The following is a 21,513-nucleotide window of genomic DNA, read 5'->3' as shown; positions in this document are numbered from 1 at the left end:
ACTGATTCATGTTACAAGTACTGTCGTCCTACAGGACTGAAACTCTGATTATCATCAGCACACCTGCAGTGTGTGCTATTGACAGTGCAAATGCTGTTATTAAAATTCTTCACAGAGCCCCCCCCCCCCCAACATGTTTCGTCACAGGTGTGACGTCTCCAGACGTTATGTGGGCAATGACAGTGAGAAACGTCACATAGGGGGTTTATATAACCTCCCCTATTGATGTCTGGACCACTCCTCCAGGTTCTACCCTATCCGCTATTATCTTTATTGTTGACATGTTATTAAGCCTATCCTAGGATCCTTTAAGGAGTAACTCCCACCATCCTATATTTTTTTTTTCTGTCCCGGCCTATTGCCCATCTATCCCTAACCCCCGCACTGCTTTTAATTTTGTTTTTTACTATATTAAAAATAACTTTTTGTCTGCCTGGTAGTGTGCTCACTACCAGGCAGACTTCCCCAGCAGGCACCACGTTTTTGATGCCTGCTGGGGGGGACTTCTGCCTTTAGTTCATCTACACAGGGTGCCTCCAGCTGTTTCACCACTACAACTCCCAGCTTGCCCTGACATCTATTGGCTGTCAGGGCATGCTGGGAGTTGTAGTAGTGAAACAGCTGGAGGCACCATGTGTAGATGAACTATAACTTAGTGCCATGCGGCCCTACGCCCGCCGCCGCATACCCCGTTCCCTCCGTCACAAACACCCCGCCCCCCGCATACCCCGTTCCCTCCGTCACACACAGCCCCCGCATACCCAGTTCCCCCTGTCACAAACAAATACCCAGTTCCCCCTGTCCCCCTCCTTCTGATGCTTACTGATACTGCAGAGTCCGGCAGCGGGCGTGCAGGGTCAGCGGCGGCGACGACACGTGCGGGAGGAGTGGCCTCTCAGCCAGTGGCCAATGCGCTCGCTCCCGCCTGTCTGATTGACAGGCAGGGAGCGAGAGCAGCCTAAATGAAAAAAGACTGATTGCCAGGCCAAAATCAGTCCTTTTTCATGTGTGACGTCACGCCAGGCTGCAGCCGGCCACTAGGAGGGTGACCCCTTGTGGCCGGTTTTCAAACGTAAAATTCACCCTCAAAATGAAAAAATAAATAATGAAAATATATTACTGATATGTTGTAGTACATAAGTACTACAACATATCAAAAAATAAAGTTGGTTACAGTGCCCATTTAAATTGTCTATTCATGCTTCCACTGATCCTTCTTAGTTGTTATATGCATTCCGGGTGACCTATGTACTTGTCAATCAATTAGGATTCTCCTCATTGGTACCGCTCACTGGAAGCTCCGTCACTCACCTGCGCCCCGACATGAGCTTGCGCTCCTCCTTATTCATCATTCTCTGCGTGCGTCTCCTCCTACGCACGCGCCCGATCTCATGCGCGCTGGCGTCATCCCGACACCCTATTGCGCTTGCGTACATTTCTCGCGCAAGCGCGTCAACTTATTTTCTATTAGTAGGGACAAGGAGTGATCACGCATGTCCGGATTGCCGCGCATGCGGGAAAAGTTAAAGATATCTACTAGTGGGTTAGTGAATGCATAATTAATATAAATGGGAATCAATGTAATAGTTATCTTTATCACAGAATGTTGGATTATTAATATCACAATGAGTTGAATTATTAGCATCACCATAAGTGAACATATTATGGATCATAAATCATAGGTAAGTATGTATTTTAAATTATCACATTTATTATCTTCCTCAGCAAATGGATAATTACAATCCATCCTATTAATAGCAGGTGAATTACCAATCACCATTAACTGTTGTTCACTATTGAAGTCATCATATATACAAAATTAATTATATCACCATAGATGTATTCTAATCATAGAAAGTAATAACTAAAATTCTATATCATCTTCCTCATAAAAGGACGTTCCTTATCAACCTGGTCAGTTGCATACATATTGGGGGAGATTTATCAAAACATGTGCAGAAGAAAAGTTGCAGAGTTGCCCATAGCAACCAATCAGATCACTTCTTTCATTTCTCAGAGGCCTTTTCAGAAATGAAAGAAGCGATCTGATTGGTTGCTATTGGCAAATCAGCAACTTTTCCTCTTGACAGGTCTTGATAAATCTCCCCCATTGTTGTTCACCATTTACTGTAAGTGATATTGTTCTATATTACAAATGACCCTGCAGCTCCAGGGTCTCAGGATCCATTGATGCTATGAAGAATAAAGAATATTATCTAAATCCCCTCTTGTGTCCCTGTGTATAGTGTTATATCTCCAGGTTCTCATAATCATCAGAGGACTTACCAACGTCCCCCTAATTATTCTAGTCTTGGACCCACTTCTTTTTTCCGAGTTGCCAGTTACAAGACTTTTATGTGTGTATATATATATATATATATATATATATATATATCTGACCAGGTTCACTTTGTCTCATTATGGTAATTGTCCATTCTTTCACTTTTTGTTTTAATTCTTATTTTATTGTTCAATCCCATAGTTATATAAATGATAGACAGTTCTTATAACAAAGGGTATTCTCCTCATTCATTGGCTTCAGTGGCCCCTTCTAGACATCAATATAGGGCTCAACTCTAGCTGTGGTAAGTTATAATACTTTCATGATTTAAAGGTTTAGCACCCATTGTCAACGGCTGATAGTTTATAAAAACGCTGAAAACGGAAAACCCTCATTGTCCCTGTACTGTGACGTCACTGTGTGTATTATCCATGTACTGTGACATCACTGTGTATATTAACCCGGTAATGTGACATCATTGTATATTAATCCTGTACTGTGATGTCACTTTGCATATTAACGCTATACTGTGACACACAGTACAGGGTTAATAAACACAGTGATGTCACAGTACAGGGATAATATACAGTGATGTCACAGTACAGGGATAATACACAGTGATGTCATCGTACAGGGATAATACACACAGTGATGTCACAGTACAGGGTTAATACACACAGTGATGTCACAGTACAGGGATAATATACAGTGATGTCACAGTACAGGGATAATACACACAGTGATGTCACAGTACAGGAATAATACACACAGGGATGTCACAGTACAGGGATAATATACAGTGATGTCATAGTACAGGGATAATACACACAGTGATGTCACAGTACAGGGATAATACACACAGTGATGTCACAGTACAGGGATAATATACACAGTGATGTCACAGTACAGGGATAATATACAGTGATGTCACAGTACAGGGATAATACACACAGTGATGTCACAGTACAGGGATAATATACAGTGATGTCACAATACAGGGGTAATACACACAGTGATGTCACAGTACAGGGATAATACACACAGGGATGTCACAGTACAGGGATAATATACAGTGATGTCACAGTACAGGGATAATATACAGTGATGTCACAGTACAGGGATAATACACACAGTGATGTCACAGTACAGGGATAATACACACAGTGATGTCACAGTACAGGGATAATAAACAGTGATGTCACAGTACAGGGATAATACACACAGTGATGTCACAGTACAGGGATAATACACACAGTGATGTCACAGTACAGGGATAAAACACCCAGTGATGTCACAGTACAGGGATAATACATACAGTGATGTCACAATACAGGTATAATATACAGTGATGTCACAGTACAGGGGTAATACACACAGTGATGTCACAGTACAGGGATAATACACAGTGATGTCACAGTACAGGGATAATACACACAGTGATGTCACAGTACAGGGATAATACACGTTGATGTCACAGTACAGGGATAATACATACAGTGATGTCACAGTACAGGGATAATACACACAGTGATGTCACAGTATAGGGATAATATACACAGTGATGTCACAGTACAGGGATAATACACACAGTGATGTCATAGTACAGGGATAATATATACAGTGATGTCACAATACAGGGATAATACACACAGTTAATACACAGTGATGTCACAGTACAGGGATAATACACACAGTGATGTCACAGTACAGGGATAATATACACAGTGATGTCACAGTACAGGGGTAATACACGCAGTGATGTCACAGTACAGGGATAACACACAGTGATGTCACAGTACAGGGATAATACACACAGTGATGTCACAGTACAGGGATAATACACACATTGATGTTACAGTACAGGGATAATACACACAGTGATGTCACAGTACAGAGAAAATACACACAGTGATGTCACAGTATAGGGATAATACACACAGTGATGTCACAGCACAGGGATAATTCACACGGTAATGTAACAGTACAGGGATAATACACCCAGTGATGTCACAGTACTTGGATAATATACACAGTGATGTCACAGTACAGGGATAATACACACAGTTATGTCACAGTACAGGGATAATATACACAGTGATGTCACAGTACAGGGATAATACATACAGTGATGTTACAGTACAGGGATAATAAACACAGTGACATTACAATACAGGGATAATACAGTGATGTCACAGTACAGGGATAATACACACAGTGACGTTACAATACAGGGATAATACACACAGTGACGTTACAGTACAGGGTTAATACACACAGTGATGTCACAGTACAGGGTTAATACACACAGTGATGTCACAGTACAGGGATGATACATGCACAATTTTGTCCCATTACGTGAATATTATATACAGTGGCGTCACATTACATGGATAATACACACAGTGATGTCACAATACAGTGATAATACACCCAAGGATGTCACAGGGATAATACACAGTGATGTTACAATATGCATGGGCAATACACATGGGGAGTTTGTAGACAGGTGGGGTTGGTGCTATAGAATAGAACCTAAAACGTTTGTCTGACAGATTCTGCAGAGCCTTGGCCAGGAGAAGTCATCATGGTGATTTGAGCCGGATAGAGAAGAAAAGGAGAAGTGAACGATCATAGAAGATGCCACCTGTGAGTCGTTAAACGTACAGCTGGTATCTACCACTATATAGTCACTGTATATAATCACTTATATGGTATACAGATCTGTGTACAGCTGGTATCTACCACTATATAGTCACTGTATATAATCACTTATATGGTATACAGATCTGTGTACAGCTGGTATCTACCACTATATAGTCACTGTATATAATCACTTATCTGGTATACAGATCTGTGTACAGCTGGTATCTACCACTATATAGTCACTGTATATAATCACTTATATGGTATACAGATCTGTGTACAGCTGGAATCTACCACTATATAGTCACTGTATATAATCACTTATATGGTATACAGATCTGTGTACAGCTGGTATCTACCACTATATAGTCACTGTATATGATCTTTTATATGGTATACAGATCTGTGTACAGCCGGTATCTACCACTTTATAGTCACTGTATATAATCACTTATATGGTATACAGATCTGTGTACAGCTGGTATCTACCACTATATAGTCACTGTATATAATCACTTATATGGTATACAGATCTGTGTACAGCTGGTATCTACCACTATATAGTCACTGTATATAATCACTTATATGGTATACAGATCTGTGTACAGCTGGTATCTACCACTATATAGTCACTGTATATGATCACTTATATGGTATACAGATCTGTGTACAGCCGGTATCTACCACTATATAGTTACTGTATATAATCACTTATATGGTATACAGATCTGTGTACAGCTGGTATCTACCACTATATAGTCACTGTATATAATCACTTATATGATCTGTGTACAGCTGGTATCTACAACTATATGGTCAGTGTAAAGTGATTTTTATACAGTAACAGTATTGTGGTGTTGGTCAGTCATTAGTCGCAATGGTGGTGGTGTGCACCTGTGCACATATTTCATTTTGTCTGTCGGGTCTGACCCTCATTATTTTTTGTACTGATATTATTGGTAATATTGTTCTCAGATTACAGGGTTTAGTCAGTAATCATATGATGGTAATATGTATGGTGAAAATATATATTATTGGTGATTGTGATCTTGGTGTGCTGGACAAAATTTGCCATGGGGCCCACTGCACACTAGTTACACCTCTGGTCTTGATAGATTTCTGCCCTGTCGCCACTTGAGATTGGTGCTGGGGTGACAGCGCAACCATCTCACAGTAGGATCACCATGGGAAGTCTGCAGAAAATAATGCGGGGCTCCATGTTCCAGTTTTGCCTAAGGCCTCACAAAGTCTTGAGCCGCCTGTGAGTGTGTCCCCTAAAATCAATAGTAAATACAAGCCAGTGAATTCTCTTACATGGAAATCCGTCATTGCTATATATATTTCTTATTAGAGGAAGGCTACGCTTTCTCCCTGACCTGAACTACTGTTGTGGCTCAATAAACATTGAAGGCCTATTGGTGGGCCACTGCAATTCCTTTTTTTGTCGTACCCTCACTGAAGGCCTATCATGACCTAACAGAAACATCCATTTAGGTTGGTGGATAATAAGGACTTTATGACATAAGGTTGTATTGATGTCTTCCGACTTTCCCATCTGCCCACCAGAAGATGGGGTAAAAAGAACTATGGTTGATCCCTGATTTTCTTGGAGACTAGCTTTTGACAGATATGTCTTTTTACTATCACTGAAGTAGACAAGCATGTGCGTGTCTATGGGGAGGTCAGGGTGGATCACCCATCAGCTGCTTCATATTAGCTTTTTTTTTTTACATTTTGGGAGAAATTGACAACATAGTTGGACTTATATCTTCCGGAACTTGTGTTTTATAAAAAAAAAAAAAATCTCTGTTAAAGTTAAAAGAAAACCTGTCATCACTTTCATGCTGCCTGAACCACTGGTCATAATGGTGTTCCCACCAGCCTTGATTAATAGATCTCTTTCTATACTTAAAGGGGTTATCCACCATAAGGTGATTTTAGTACATACCTGGCAGGCAGTAGTGGACATGCTTAGGAAGGATCTGCGCTTGTCTTGGGGCTAAATGGCTGTGTCATGAGATTACCATAACACTGTGGCTAGCTTTTTGTGAACTGGTATTTCCTGTTTGACTTTTCTTTTTTTTACTTCAAATCCCACAATTCCATTTTCCTCCCTTCCACACATCAGCCACCCCACCCATTGAAACATAAATGAGGTGCATCCATTCAAAAGACCTGTGGTTTTCTATAAGGGTGCCTACAGCTGTTGTATTAGTTGCAGATTGATCTCTCTCCCACCAAGTGATCCCTCCACCCATTGAAGCAGACAGGCTCCCAGTCATCAGCTGACTAGTGAGTCAGGTCTCGGCCACATTCCAACCTGGGAAAAATCTGAGACAATAGTCATTTTGTATGCTGATAAAAAATAAATATTGGAGTTAAAATCACAGAAGAATTGTGAGAAAACCGTCACACACAGGAACAGACACTATATTATGAACAACACTAACTTTACACCCCCTGTAACATAGTCAAATAAAAAAGATTCCTGGAATACCCCTTTAATCAGGGAGAGATCTATCAAACAAGGCTGGTGGACAGGGAGAAGGCACCAGGTACCATCTCGATGACTCAGGCAGCTTAAAAGAGATGCCAAATTCCCTTTCAAGGTTTTATTGTTTGTGGATGTAACACAGCACATTTGGCCTATAAGTTGAAAACGGAAATTGGTTCATATATCAGTCTTCCCTATGTGTGTAAAGGAAAACCTGTTGTGCAACAGATATTATATTTCCTCTAAAACATACAATTGCTATGACTCGTGTTTGCATTGTGCTGGGGGGGGGGGGGGGGGGGGGTAGTAGAATCTGAAGACACCTGTGAACACTGATGGAGTGAAAGGGTACAGATACAATTAAAATTGTGAATTGCTGTGGCCAAGAGACCCAAGGCACTGTGGGGGTAAGGAGGACACTACTTTACATAATCCTACCCATACTGAGCTCAAAAAGTGATTTTATTTGTTATAATGCATGACATTTCTAGTAAACATAAGTAAGTGTTGGTAAACACTTCTACTATATTAAATATTTCTATATTTCTATATTATATTTTATATATAAATATATATTATATTTATATGATATTCTATATTATATGTAAATATTTCTACCAGTGTGCCCTTTAGTTTGGATAGGAGTGACAGTCTTATGGTGTTTTTGCCTGCGCATGGATCAGAACTTTATAATAATAGGTTGAACTAGAGATTCTTGTGCACTTTTTTTTTTGACCTTGCTCGCCTACTTACAGCATCTGTATTACTGAACATCATAGTACAGATGTCCATTAAGAATAGTTTAAACTGGTAAATTGCTGTTGTATACACATTTGTATGTTTGGTATATGAATGCAGAGTGTTACAATACTGGTGATTAAACATATACTTTGTTATTAATATAGGTAATTGTATGCTGGCATGATTGATATTATAAATGACTCCCTTTGTGCACATTCTGAAACACTTAGCCATGTCCAATAATTCTTTATGCTTGGATTCTGAGCCTTAAGGGCCAAAGGGCACCATGGCTCTTTATGACACTTTCACAGTAAAATGAACATTGTTATTTGCCAAAGTACAACAGTTGCAGCTGCTTTGTTAACATTGTCTGCCAGTACATTTAATTGAGAGTTTATTTTACATTATTTGTGACACTTTGGAATCCTGTACCTTGAGCGCAGATGTAATGCAGTTTGAATATTTTTTAATGTACCTGCATGTAAGCCAATGTGGCACCATGTATAACAATCTCGCAAAACCAGAAGTGGAATGTGTTTTGTATCAATTCAAATGAATGTTAATTGTACGGAATAATAGCTGTTCTTTCCAGAATGTGTGATGAAGGATCTAAGCTAATGAGTTGGCTCAGTAGTTAAGAGCAGTGTTTATAAAATTGTAAAGCCGAGCCACTCACTGAAGATTCTGATTCCAATCCCAGTGTTTTGTAAAGTGAATTACTTTGTATTTCTCTGACCTAGCTTCTTAATGTTGCATTGTAAGCTTTATTGCTATTCCATAGCACAATTCCACTGTTCATAGTGATTTAAAGCTGCTCCGTAGTGACTGAAACACCCTGTGGGTACTGCTGCTGTGAAAAGGCTCGAATCAACCGTGGGGAGAAATATAAATCTTTGCTTTAAATGTTTCATTTTTGGATTCACACCTGGCTTTTGCTGGAAAAAAAAACTACTGCACCAAAAGCTGCATAAAAGGTGCCCAGGAATAAAGAGAAACACTATTCATAACAGACAGTACAATAAACTAAATGGCAGTTCCTGCTTATTATATGATACCTAAAACCAATCTTTATGTAAATGGTTTGTTTTGTTTAAACCTTACGGGCTATCATCATCTTTTGTACTGATTTTTTTTCCATGGTTAATTTACTTCCTAAATGCAAAATGAAACAACTTCCTAGATAGTCTTTATTACAAAGTTTTGAACAATATGTAATATTAAAAACTGTAGCCACTAGAGTCATAGCATTTTCTGTTTCTGTTAACCAAATATTTCATTTAGTTTGTATTTAGTTCTTATTTCGTTGCGTCAACCATTATCTCAAATATGACAACAGGTTGCACTCCTAAATTGGTGACACCCAACTGTTACATTGTTGTAGGTTTGACATGCTGAGAAAATAAATGAGATTTAAAAACTTAATCAGTTGCTCATATGTGAATAAGAAAATAACAGCTATAATGGTGACAGTTCCTATTGCAAGGAGTAAATATGTATAATAACCGTTGTCTTGTTCAGGGACTAAAGCATTTAAGTGAATTTATCACCTATTTTTTTTATTATAGCCGGTTACTTGAACATGTTCTTTCATTTGTTTCTAATTTCTGATTGTAATTATTTAAATTTACATTTTAGTACATTATTATGGGGGACAGCCTGAGCTGCTTTTAACAGCATTTAGAAATATGCTTTACGGCAAACCCCATGAACATAGGCCACAATAGTCTGGAGCAGATCCTATTCATTTGTATAGGAGAAGTTTCTAGATATGCTCTATGACCTGTACATAGGTCATGGTGTAAGGAGAAGGAGGCTGAACTCTGAACATCACCTATTCTGAATTGTTGTAGACCCAGTGTTATCAATGTACTGTCGTCACCTCTTACTGTAATCCTTTCTGTGATGTTTTGGATGATAAGTAGTATATGATAAGGAGATGATCTTTACATAGCAAAAAGGGTCAGCTTATTATTAGGCCCAGTGGCCAGAATGAAAACTGCAAGATGTTATAATATAGATAGTATTATTATTATTTTTTTTCAAAATATATTTAGGCTGAACGCACACATAGCATTTAGGTCAGTGTTTTGATCACAAATTTTTTAGCCAAAACCATTGTAGAAATGACAGAGAGAGAAAGTATCAAGGAATGATAGTTTTCTGTGTTTTTAGCCACTTCTGGTTTTGGCTAAAAATACTAATTAAAATACTGACTGAAATATGTGTGAACTCCAACCTTAAAAATAAATAACAAAACTTGATTTAAACGATAGCTCATTTTATGATCGAACATTCTCTTTAACCATCTTTTTAGGTACTGCTTACATTAAGATGATTGTTGGCAGAAAGACAAATGTAATATACAACAGGATTCTCACCACAATGGCTGGGATTAGAAAAAATCTGTTCAATACCTGTTTATCAGCAACAAGATAGCAGGGACTGGCCTTACCATAGAAACAGACTGAGACCTGACTTAAGTCCCCATGGGGGTGTATTGTAAGGCCTAACTAGGATGTTATATTCAAAAACATTTTTAAATAACATTTTTGGGATATTTTTTTGGCATTATTGTTATGACAGCCTATGGGCTTTGAGTATGTCTATCAACAACTCTGTAATACAGCATCGGTGATTGGACACTAAAGGTCTGAATGCAAATGGCATTGCTTAGCATCCAGGTGTAAGGTGGTTGTGATGAGCCAATATTCCTGGATATATTATGTTTTACAGAAATTCCATTAGTTATCTTTTGTCAAGTTTCTGGTCCAGCAGGAGGCATTGACAACAAACTAAGAATCCTAAAAAAAAAACTTTAAACGTATTTCAGGAATGTCATCTCCATTTGGCCTTTTCTTGGCCTTAACATGGCCTTCCTTGTTTCTATTACTGTATTGGAAAGTGGTCAGTGGAGTTTTCCCTCTGTAGACATTTACATTGTAATGATTGGATACGTCTTCAATCCATAATGATAACTGAAAACTATATAAACAGACGAACATAGTTTATTTCCCAACTCTCTGGATTGTTGTGGTAGATCCAATCCATATTTCATAAATGTCTCTAGTGAGAAAACCCCTTTAAATTCTTAGTAGTACTGTTCTGCCTGTCTTTTTGTTTCTGCTAATACATCTTTATCCTTTTCTTTTCTCTGCTGCCTTTTCTCTATCTTGTGCATTTTGTTTCTTCACCTTATCCAACCTCTGACATTACTGGTCTCATACTGATATGTTTAACCCACTTGTAACTTCCTTTGTTCTCCCGGTCAATCTTTTCACTTTTCTGTGCCTCTCTCATTGAAATATTTATGTTTACTTCTGAACCCCTTCCAATCTTCCCACTTCATTCCTTCATTTATTCCTTTGTTCCTTGTTTTTTTCTTTCCACTTTTCCCTTCTTGACATCTGTGTCCCTTTTCACTGTCTTTCTGTCTTTGGATCACCTGTAGATCCGGATAAACAGAGAAGTGAGTATCAAGCTTGTGATCCTATTCTCCATGTCCCATAACCAGGTGCTTTATTGCCCTGGGATAAAACGTAGAGAATAAAAACTCTTTTTATTTGCCAGTTAGCATCTACATTCTAATATGATTTAATTAAAAGGCGCTTCCCAAAAATCTTTGAAATTCTCAGCCTACTTTCCTCAACCTCTGTCTTTTTCCCTTGCCTTATTCCTTTATTACCCTTTGCATATTTTGTTCCTCATGCATCCTTACCCCTTCTTCCATTCAGATTTTCCCTCTTTCCTTCTGATCTTGCTCTGTACATCATATGTAGTCATCCTTCCATGTAAATACATGTTTCTGCTGAAGGCTGTTAATCTGGCTAAGATTACAAATTCATGGACCTTCAAGTAGGTTTCAGATCTCCTACTTTCACCATACTTTTAAATTACGTTTTAGAATATACGTTATTTTCAACCATTGCCTTCAAACACAAGGAGCTGTTCTTGTGAAGATTTCTCTCAGGAATGGTTCCCAACCTGCTTCTCATGTCGCCCATAATTTCCTCACTTCTTACATTTTTTTTCCTTTGGTCTTGTCTCTGGAATGTGTTTCTGTATTTTAAAGGTTGATGGTTTATGGATTAATTGATGCACACATCATTTGTCTGTCTTCCCTAATCCTGTGTCCCTTCTCCTCTTTGTGGACAGTGCTTGTCAAAACGCATGATGAGAATGTTAGACATAGGATATAGCTAGCAATGCCTTTACATTTTTTTTCTCTTTTATTTGTAGGGTTATCACAGATCGAATCACTTCATCGCCACACAAGGTGAGTAGGTCACTAACAACAGTACTATATCACTTGATCTCATTCAGTCTGTCATTTACTCAAAGATAAGGAAAAAATGACAGCTACAATTCTTGTTTTATGCGTTCTGTTTAATACAACGTTAATACAACAGCTACTATCAGCTTTTCTGGATGGGTTGAATTTACTGTATTTGTGTACAGATGTGTGGGATCTGCAAAACAACATATTGACTTATCTGGATTTAAATGAACCATACATGATGCTGTCAGGGTTGGACTGACCTAATAGAGTACTGTAAGACATAGAACACTATAATATGCCCCACGTTGAGCCAGACAATTGTAATGACAGTTTATTAGGTATTTAGGTATTAAAATATAATTGGGAATATATGATCACAATAGTTAGTAAAAACTCTGGTTTCCCTCAACCAGATCATTTTACTAATGTAGACCTATTATACAGTAAGAAAGATCATAAGATGTATTGATGGTTACATAGGCCTTGTCAACATTTAGTAATAATGTAAGAGAACTGTGGTGAATACTGTTGTGATCTAAACTAGATCATATTATTAATGTAGACCTTTTATACATTAAAAAGGATCATGAGGTGTATTGATGGTTACATGGACCTTGTCAACATTTAGTAATCATGTAAGAGAGCTGTAATGAATATTGTTATGTGTTATATTTTTCCCTGCTGACTCTACCTAGTGTTATAATATTGTCAGTGCTTTATGCTTATAAACTCTACTGTCTATAAAATCTGTGTCAAATGTTCAAATAAAAACAATTATGGGGACAACAGTAAGGGGCAGTACAGGCTATTATGAGTTACAAAAAATCTTGGCCTTGGTAAAACGTACAAGGTTAATGCTATTTTACAATTGACAACATTGCCCAACCATAACAAATGGCAAAACGCAATGTCTACAAAGGCAAATTAAACCTAAACTTGTACAAGTATTATTTGAAAATGGACAATCTAGCCAGCTTTCCGGCACCATGATTGTTTTGTTTTCAAGTCAAAAAGTGTGCAACTATGTAAAATATTCTGTATGCAGTGGAGCAGGTTTCTATTTAAAAATCCTCTTAAGACCAGCATGTAAAATGTCGTTAGCTCCCCTCCATCGTCTGCAGAATCAGGCTTGAGTTCAGGTTTAACCCTATCCTTCCACTACAAAAGAATATTGTGGGAAGCCCTTCTATTATAGATGGCATACATAAATTGGTTAGTGGTGATTATTCTTCTCTCTTACTACCAATACAAGGACCCTGAAGGGCCATTGATGGACTACTTTTAACTACTATGGAGCCACCATTTTGTTAGTCCTTTAGAGCAATGTACTTTGTATTGTATACATGTGTCTGCTATCTAGACATTAGAACATGGCTTGGGAGGGGTGTGAGATAGTACTTTACTGCCTTCAAACTAGAATTTTTAGGATTTACCTAGCTTCAGGTTTAACAATAAGCAATAGTAAAATGTAATAAAAATGTTCAGTAATGCATCCATTTTTGGCTTAATACCTGGTACACTGCAGGTCCAAAGCAGGATATGATCTATGACTTCTGGCGGATGGTTTGGCAAGAACACTGCTCAAGTATAGTCATGATAACTAAACTGGTGGAAGTTGGAAGGGTAAGTTCATTTATATGCTAGCTACATGTGGTGGAAATATGTCTTCTTTTTCCAGCTTAGCCACGATATGAGTAGATAGATTGGCACATGGGTTGATCATCTGGATCCTCCCTGGCAGGTATGTGATCTATTCGTATAGGTAGACAATTATGGAGACATCTTTTTGTCAAGTTCTGTCTTGCATTTTATCTACAATTTTCCAAAGTGTTTAGGGAGCACATATACTATTACATCAAGCTAGCTCATAATGCATGGGTACAACATTATGGCTGTTGTACTCATTGTAAACGTCTATAGTAAAATAAGTCTTTAGTGGCTACCGTAGTTACCATTGAGTGATCAAGGCTTTGGGTGCATCTGGAGTTGCAAGTTAGAGCAAATCTGTAGAACAATTGTACTGTCTGGCTATGCCTTACAATGGTAGAGCAAATTGCTTAGTTTAAGACCATTCACATACAGTAAAACTTCTTTTAGAAGACCTCCTAATATTGCATCATCATGTGGCCTTCTACTGTCTTCTCAAAGAAAATGACCACTATACAACATGTACAATGGACTAAAAATCTGTCACATGAAATCTGGTCTGAATAAGGGAGTGGTATTTCCAGAAAGTGTTCTTTAGGAGAAGTCTTACTGTATTAATCCGAGAAGATTCTAATTCCTTCCCATTTAATGTCACGTGGCTTGTCATGTGTCCTTTAGGGCCCATACATGCATTATTTCACCCTATTGAATATCTTCCCTTTAATCGCTGTTGTCTCTTTCTATAAACTAGGAGAGAAAGGGTTAAACCATTTTGATAGCAAAGCATATAGATCTGTGTTTAATCTTTTCCAGCTGAGGTAGACTAGGCAGGACATTGATTAGACCCATTTCTCGAATGTGTAATGTATCAGCTCTGCAGCTATGGAGAGGTGTCATATAAAGGTAGATTATAAATGGGGCCATCCTATAGGCAAACAATCGACAGCAAAACGGAGCAGATGTTTGAGATTTCCAATGTATTTTTATTCCTGTGAAGCTGGATTGTGCCTTAGATACGTGTGAACAGCAGATATTGCTGGGAACTGGATTGTTCTCGACTAATATGATTAGTATTGTCGCTGTGTTGCTCTGATGGGTAATTAAGAACAATGTTCCTTACACCAGATCATTTTTTAAATTGTGTTTTCTCGTAAATCTCCATTAAGTGTAATGATTTTGTTTGGTCTCTGCCGGTCTCATTTTCCCTTCTCATTAGCGCTCTTCCTTCAGCACCCTACCTAACCGTGCTGACGTGAAGGCATTGTAATTAGTTTACTCTCTTTATCACTCTCCGTCTTCTATTGCATCCATCACACAGTCGCGGGATTAACACACTGCACAAAGTGCAGTTCCCTTCTGTTCGGCTTGGATGGACTCCATGTGCTTTCTAAGCATTTTTTTCATCCTTTTTATCACTTTCCTGAAGAAAAATATGCTCTCTTCTAGGTACATTATTTTTGTTGTTACCACCCTGAGAAAAGGCTATAAATACACGTTACCCTGCAGGGATAGAACAGACACTTTGGCCAATATTTCCATCTATCTATGTCGGAGTTTCACATTTATCTCCTTTAGTCCCTCAGGATATACATATATATATATATATATACGTCAAAAATATATTGTAAAGACATTTTTCTTGCATAGAAAAAGGTAATCAGTATGTACTGTTGTCTCACTTCTATTTTTCCCTAAGATATTAAAACATGATGTAATATTCTCTTTAGCGTTTAAAGGGGTTTTACAGGGAAAAAACATAGCATTTTAGGATTAAATATAACTGCTCAACCCCAGTGATTATGACCATTATAATCTATTATTTACCATGTTGGCTTCTCCTGGACCCAAAATGACCTGTAGGAAACAGGAAGGAAGACCTGAATCACAAGGTTGAATTTTTGTTATTTTTCTGTCTCCATTTTGAATCTTTCTTTTTATGTAAAAGCAAAGTTAGGCATTTTATTTAATTTTATGTTTTACTTTGAAATAGTATATTTCCATTAAAGCATTCCATAGTCTACATTTCTATATGAGAAGAGCAATGTCTTTTAGTAGGAGATTGTTAATATTCCATCTTTCTCAGTTTCTGCCATATAATATAATTGTCTGTCCAGGTCAAATGCAGCAAGTACTGGCCCGATACTACTGAAACATATGGGGATATTCGCATCACCTTACTTAATACAGAAACCTTGTCAGAGTATACAGTTAGGACACTTGCTTTGGAGCGGGTACGTGAATATATATCTTTTATACACAGTCATTTAGAAGCTTCCTTATTTGCCTATTGAAATCTTTTTTTATATTTTTTTAGCGGGGTTACACTGCCAGACATGAAGTAAAGCAGTTTCACTTCCTTTCATGGCCTGAGCATGGGGTACCCTTCCACGCTACCGGGCTACTTGCCTTCATTCGTAGAGTGAAGTCTTCTACACCACCTGATGCTGGGCCTGTTGTGGTGCATTGCAGGTCAGTAAAGTAAATACCCCTATAGTCCAATGTACTTTTTTATGTTTTTGTGTACAGTGAACTTATCTTGTCTTTTCCAATAGCTCTGGAGCTGGCAGGACAGGGTGTTACATTGTCTTGGATGTGATGTTGGACATGGCGGAGTGTGAAGGAGTTGTTGATATTTACAATTGTGTCAAAACTCTGTGCTCTCGACGCATCAACATGGTGCAGACGCAGGTAAAATGGTCGGAATATTGCTTAGAAATTGAATGAGTTTTATTGGAGAAGCTCCTGTTGAGATTATTTGCCACTTGGTGATACATTGATTTAAGTGCATCTTAACTCTTCCAGGAGCAATATGTATTTATTCATGATGCCATCCTCGAGGCCTGCCTGTGCGGGGACACAGCTATACCCGCATGTGACTTCAGGCAAACGTATAAAGAAATGCTTCAGATAGACACACAGAGCAACTCCACACACCTGAGAGACGAATTCCAGGTACACATTCATAATTCGTAACACCACATACTGCTTTTATCTATGCAGTTTATTTTATTTACTTACTACAGTGTTGTTTTTCTGCAGACACTAAATTCAGTGACAGCACAACTGGGTGTAGAGGAGTGCAGTGTCGCTTTATTACCGCACAACAGAGACAAGAACCGAAGTATGGATGTATTACCCCCCGACCGTTCTCTGCCTTTATTACTCTCTGCACATGGAGAGGATACCAGCAATTACATTAATGCTGCCCTGACTGATGTGAGCTCCTGATCTTCATCTCCAAGTATAGGCTTCAGATTGTTTTAGTTGTTGGTTAGTGTTAGCAGTTACAGAGGGGACTCTGGTCTTTGTTTAAGTAATCTTCTAGCTCCGAATGTTGAGTGACCTATAATTTCTTGTTTTAAGTTTTATTGAGAAGAATAATCCAGTTATTTTTAGAAATGTGTACATTAATATGGGGAATCATCTTGCCCACAGTTTCCATTTTCTACCTGTTTCCTGTGGTTTGAAAAAATAGGAGTCAGAAATATAGATTCTACTGTTTTCTGTAACGTTTATAGATAGCTTATGGTTGAACTGATGGAAAAACATTTATAAAGTTGTATTGAATAGCAGGGCTGGTTTAACCCACCGGTGTGCCCAGTGCAAAAATTTAATGAGTGCCCCCTCCCACCCCCAACTTTGACAAACATTTCCATGTGCTGTGCCTGTTCAAAGAGGGACTTTCCGCTGCTGGAGGCAAAGCAATGTAGTATGGTAGAAGTGACACTCTCGGTATGGCCTGTAACTATTTAGCAAACACATATACAGATTTATAGACTAAAAAGTAATTGCTATTTATCTCCTCATTTCCCAGAAGAGGTCGCAGGTGAAAAGCTCTATCAGTGATGCTGGTGATGCCAGGGGAATGAAGTATGGGGGGGGGTGATGACCGATCAGGAGAACGAGCAGGTTCTTTCTCTCCCGGCTCCTTGTCACATGATAGAGACAAACTCGCAATGTAAGTCTATGGAGCATGTCTCAATCATGTGACACAGAGCAGGGAGAGGAGCCCACAGCAGCACCGATCTCTTCATGCTCGTTCTCCTGATTGGCAGAGGTCTGAACACTCAGACTCCAGCCGATCAATACTTTTTACATGTCACTAGGACAGGTACTCTTTAATCTGTATCCACCTATATTAACGTCAAGCCTTGGAGCAGCACTGGATGGCATTAATATAAAATAAAGAGTAGGCCCAATATGTGTGCCTTCTGATGTCTATTGATGGTGTCCAGCTGTCTCAGCCTTGTTTTTGTAGTTAAAGTTAAGTGCTAGAGACAGGCACCCTTTTTCCTACCATGTAGTAACTGCTGACATTGGGCTGCATAGATCCTATGTAGCCTATCAGGATTAAATTATGCTAATTGAGATATAATGGCAGTGGAGGTTTGTGTCCACAGGGGATTCATACCGTAGTTCAAAGGTCACTAGAGCAGTCAACGTCAAACTGCCGAGCAGCTTCAGTATATCTCAGCAGTCCCACACTGACAGCCCAATACAGGAGTAATACGTAGTTTGTATGGATTAATTGTACCAGATTTTTAGGTCACATGACGTGCTTATCAAGTGCCTGTTACAGCTGCACTATCCACCATTTTGTTTAAAATTGTGTTACATTTTTATTTGTACTTCCATTGCAATTGGTTGTTCTTATAGATCATTTTGCCGTCAATTGCAAATTCTCTTTTCACATGTAGGGATGTAGATATTATTGAATTAGACCTGGCAGCCATTACAGGGTCCGTGAAAAGGGAATTTCCAGATCAGACGAAACCTATCTCCCATTCGTACGGTCTGTATGGTCATGTCACAATAGCGGCTCTGTTAGCACACAAGTTAGTGTTAGGCCAGAAAGTAATTACATTCTTTTTTTCTTATAATGAGAAGTGTGATCTCTTAACAAACATCTGGCTGCCCTGAAATAGCACAAGCGATTTTGAGGTCTTCGCTGCTCTATAGATACATCTTGAGTTCTTACCTCAGATAACAATCCCGTTGACAAAAAGATCTATTTTTATAGCAGCATGCTGTACAAGAAGATTTAGAATTGTATTTTGCTGTTTTTCAGAGTTACAAAAGAAGTTCACATGTCATTGTCACAGTACACCCACTGCAGAACACAATTACTGACTTTTGGAGGCTGGTATATGACTATGGTTGCAGTAGCATTGTTATGTTGAATCAGCTAAACCAGTCAAATTCTGCCTGGGTAAGAGAAAACAATGTATTTTACCAATGGACTAAGAAATGTTTTAGTGCTGCATGTGTATTATTCTATTTTACCTGTATCTTACTAAAGATTACCTGTGGCCTCGCTTGACATGTCTGTTTTAGTAAATGCTTGAATTTCTGGATCGTTGTTTCATAAAACCTTGTGCCAGTCCTTTGCTACTCTTACAAAAAGTAAAGAGTCTACTGGGTGTTACTGGGCCTGAGACTTTCTAATCATAACTTACAGTGCTAGATTTTATATGGGCATATCCCCAACTGGTAACACCCAGTTGACCATTTAGTCATACATAGGAATAACAGAGAAAAAGCCACAGGTATGTCAGGAGAGGTTGCGTGTACTTTTCTCCCATAAACAATAAAAGAAGTGGTAGTCGAGTCTACACACTGTATTTAGAATTCTATTCGAAATTCTGGGATCTCAGTGGTTAGACTCCACTGCAATCAGACACTTATCCACTGTTCTGTGGAGAGGGGGAGGGGTGTGTGTATGATGATGCTAAAACTCTTTAAAAGACTTCCACATATAGTAAAGTGCCTAATGCTTGGGAATATACTCAGTGGCCCTCATTTACTATTGCAAACCCGACATGTTTTGTCGGGTTGTGCGCCAGTTTCGGGCGCAGTGCGCCTGAAATTCTGTCTGCGCCAGAATATGCGCCTGAAATTCTGTCTGCGCCTGAAATTGCGAGTGAATTGAAAAAACCCCAACTAGGAAAAGGGGGCATGGTCACAGAAAAGGGGCGTGTTCCCGACATTTTCACAAAATCCCAACATATTTACTAAGTTTCCACAGAAAATGTGGTGGATTTGAGCTGAGGAAACCCTACAGGTCAGAGCATGTGTAAAAAAAGCAAAGTGTAGGGAAAGTGGAAACTGTAGGGAAAGCTTAGTAAATCCCGTGGAAAATAAATTGTAGGGAATTAAAACCCACAAAGAAACCTACACTCCACTCTTAGTAAATGAGGGCCAGTGCATTCAGAAACCTTTCACGTGTTTCACATTTTATGTTAAAGGGTTTCCAGGAATCAAAAAACAGGCCCAATTTCTATTAAAGACCGCTCCCTGTCTGTCTCCACTTTGGGTGTGGTATTACAACTTGGCTCCATTTACTTCAATGGAACTGAGCTGCAGAACCCCAACCCCAACCTGGAGACAGACAGCGAATGGTCTTTGAACGAAAATATCTCTGTTTTTCAATTCCTGGATAATCCCTTTAAGGTCTTGTGCTTAAAGAGGTACTGTGGCGCTAAACATGTTATCCCCTATCAAAAGAATAGGGGATAAGATGTTAGATCGCGGGGATCCCGCTGCTGAGGACTCTCGTGATGCGGTGCAGGGGACGGAGTATCGTGACATCACGGCTCCGCCCACTCATGATGTAATGCCCTGTCCCCTCAATGCAATTCTATGGGAGGGGGTATGGTAACCGTCACACCCTCTCCCATAGACTTGCATTGAGGGGGCGGGGTGTGACATTACAAGGGGGGATGGATCCTTGATGTCATGATACTCCGTCCCCTGCACTGCCCGTCATCAGCCACAGAGCGATCCTCGCTCCGTGCAGCTGAAAAACGGGGGTGCTGCAGGAGAGATCGGGGGGGGGGGGGGGGTCCCGGGGTCCCCAGCAGTGGGATCCCCGCGATCTAACATCTTCTCCCCTATCCTTTTGATAGAGGATAAGATGTTTAGCGCCGGAGTACCCCTTTAAGAAAAGAAAAATTAAGAATTTTCCACCATCAGTCTTAGCTATATACCACACAATAACAAAGTGAAAATAGAATTTTAGAAAGTGTTTGCAAACTTATTAATTTTGCATGTAGAGAAGTATTCATAACCTTTACCATGACACTTAAAATTGAACTCTAGGGGCCTCCAATTTCTTTTATTCCTCTTTGAGATGTTTCTACACCTTGATTGGAGTCACCTGTGGTAAATTTAGCTGATTGGACAGGATTAGGAAGACACAGCCCTCTGCATTGTGGTCTGGATGCTGACTATGCATATCAGAGCAAAAACCAAGCTATGAGATGGAAAGAACTGCCTGTAGAGCTCAGAGACAGGATTATGTGAAGGCACTAATCTGGAAAAGGGTACGAAAAAAAGTATCTTGAGAGTCTCGGCAAGAGAGGCAGCTTTTAACTTTCAGGACTCTTAGGCTGAAAAGATTCATGATTCTCTTGTCTGGTAAAGCCAAAATTG

General features: G+C 39.1%; 1 protein-coding gene across 6 annotated transcripts in view; it reads left to right on the top strand.

Annotated features, from left to right (window-relative positions):
* The window catches only part of PTPRU (protein tyrosine phosphatase receptor type U), a 140,942-nt gene that overhangs the window by 94,688 nt on the left and 24,741 nt on the right, over positions 1–21,513 (top strand). For 3 of the 6 annotated variants that reach the window (XM_056557243.1, XM_056557240.1, XM_056557239.1), the window contains 9 exons: positions 11,608–11,625; positions 12,396–12,432; positions 13,961–14,058; positions 16,197–16,313; positions 16,397–16,551; positions 16,635–16,770; positions 16,885–17,034; positions 17,122–17,298; positions 19,151–19,291. In XM_056557243.1, the coding sequence (XP_056413218.1) occupies positions 11,608–11,625; positions 12,396–12,432; positions 13,961–14,058; positions 16,197–16,313; positions 16,397–16,551; positions 16,635–16,770; positions 16,885–17,034; positions 17,122–17,298; positions 19,151–19,291 (1,029 nt within the window). The remainder of the gene's footprint in view (positions 1–11,607; positions 11,626–12,395; positions 12,433–13,960; positions 14,059–16,196; positions 16,314–16,396; positions 16,552–16,634; positions 16,771–16,884; positions 17,035–17,121; positions 17,299–19,150; positions 19,292–21,513) is intronic. The other 3 variants (XM_056557244.1, XM_056557242.1, XM_056557241.1) reach the window with 1 other exon arrangement.

Source organism: Hyla sarda, chromosome 2, assembly GCF_029499605.1.
Source record: "Hyla sarda isolate aHylSar1 chromosome 2, aHylSar1.hap1, whole genome shotgun sequence".
In the NCBI taxonomy this organism is placed as follows: Eukaryota; Metazoa; Chordata; class Amphibia; order Anura; family Hylidae; genus Hyla; species Hyla sarda.
This window is presented reverse-complemented; position numbering and strand designations above follow the sequence as displayed.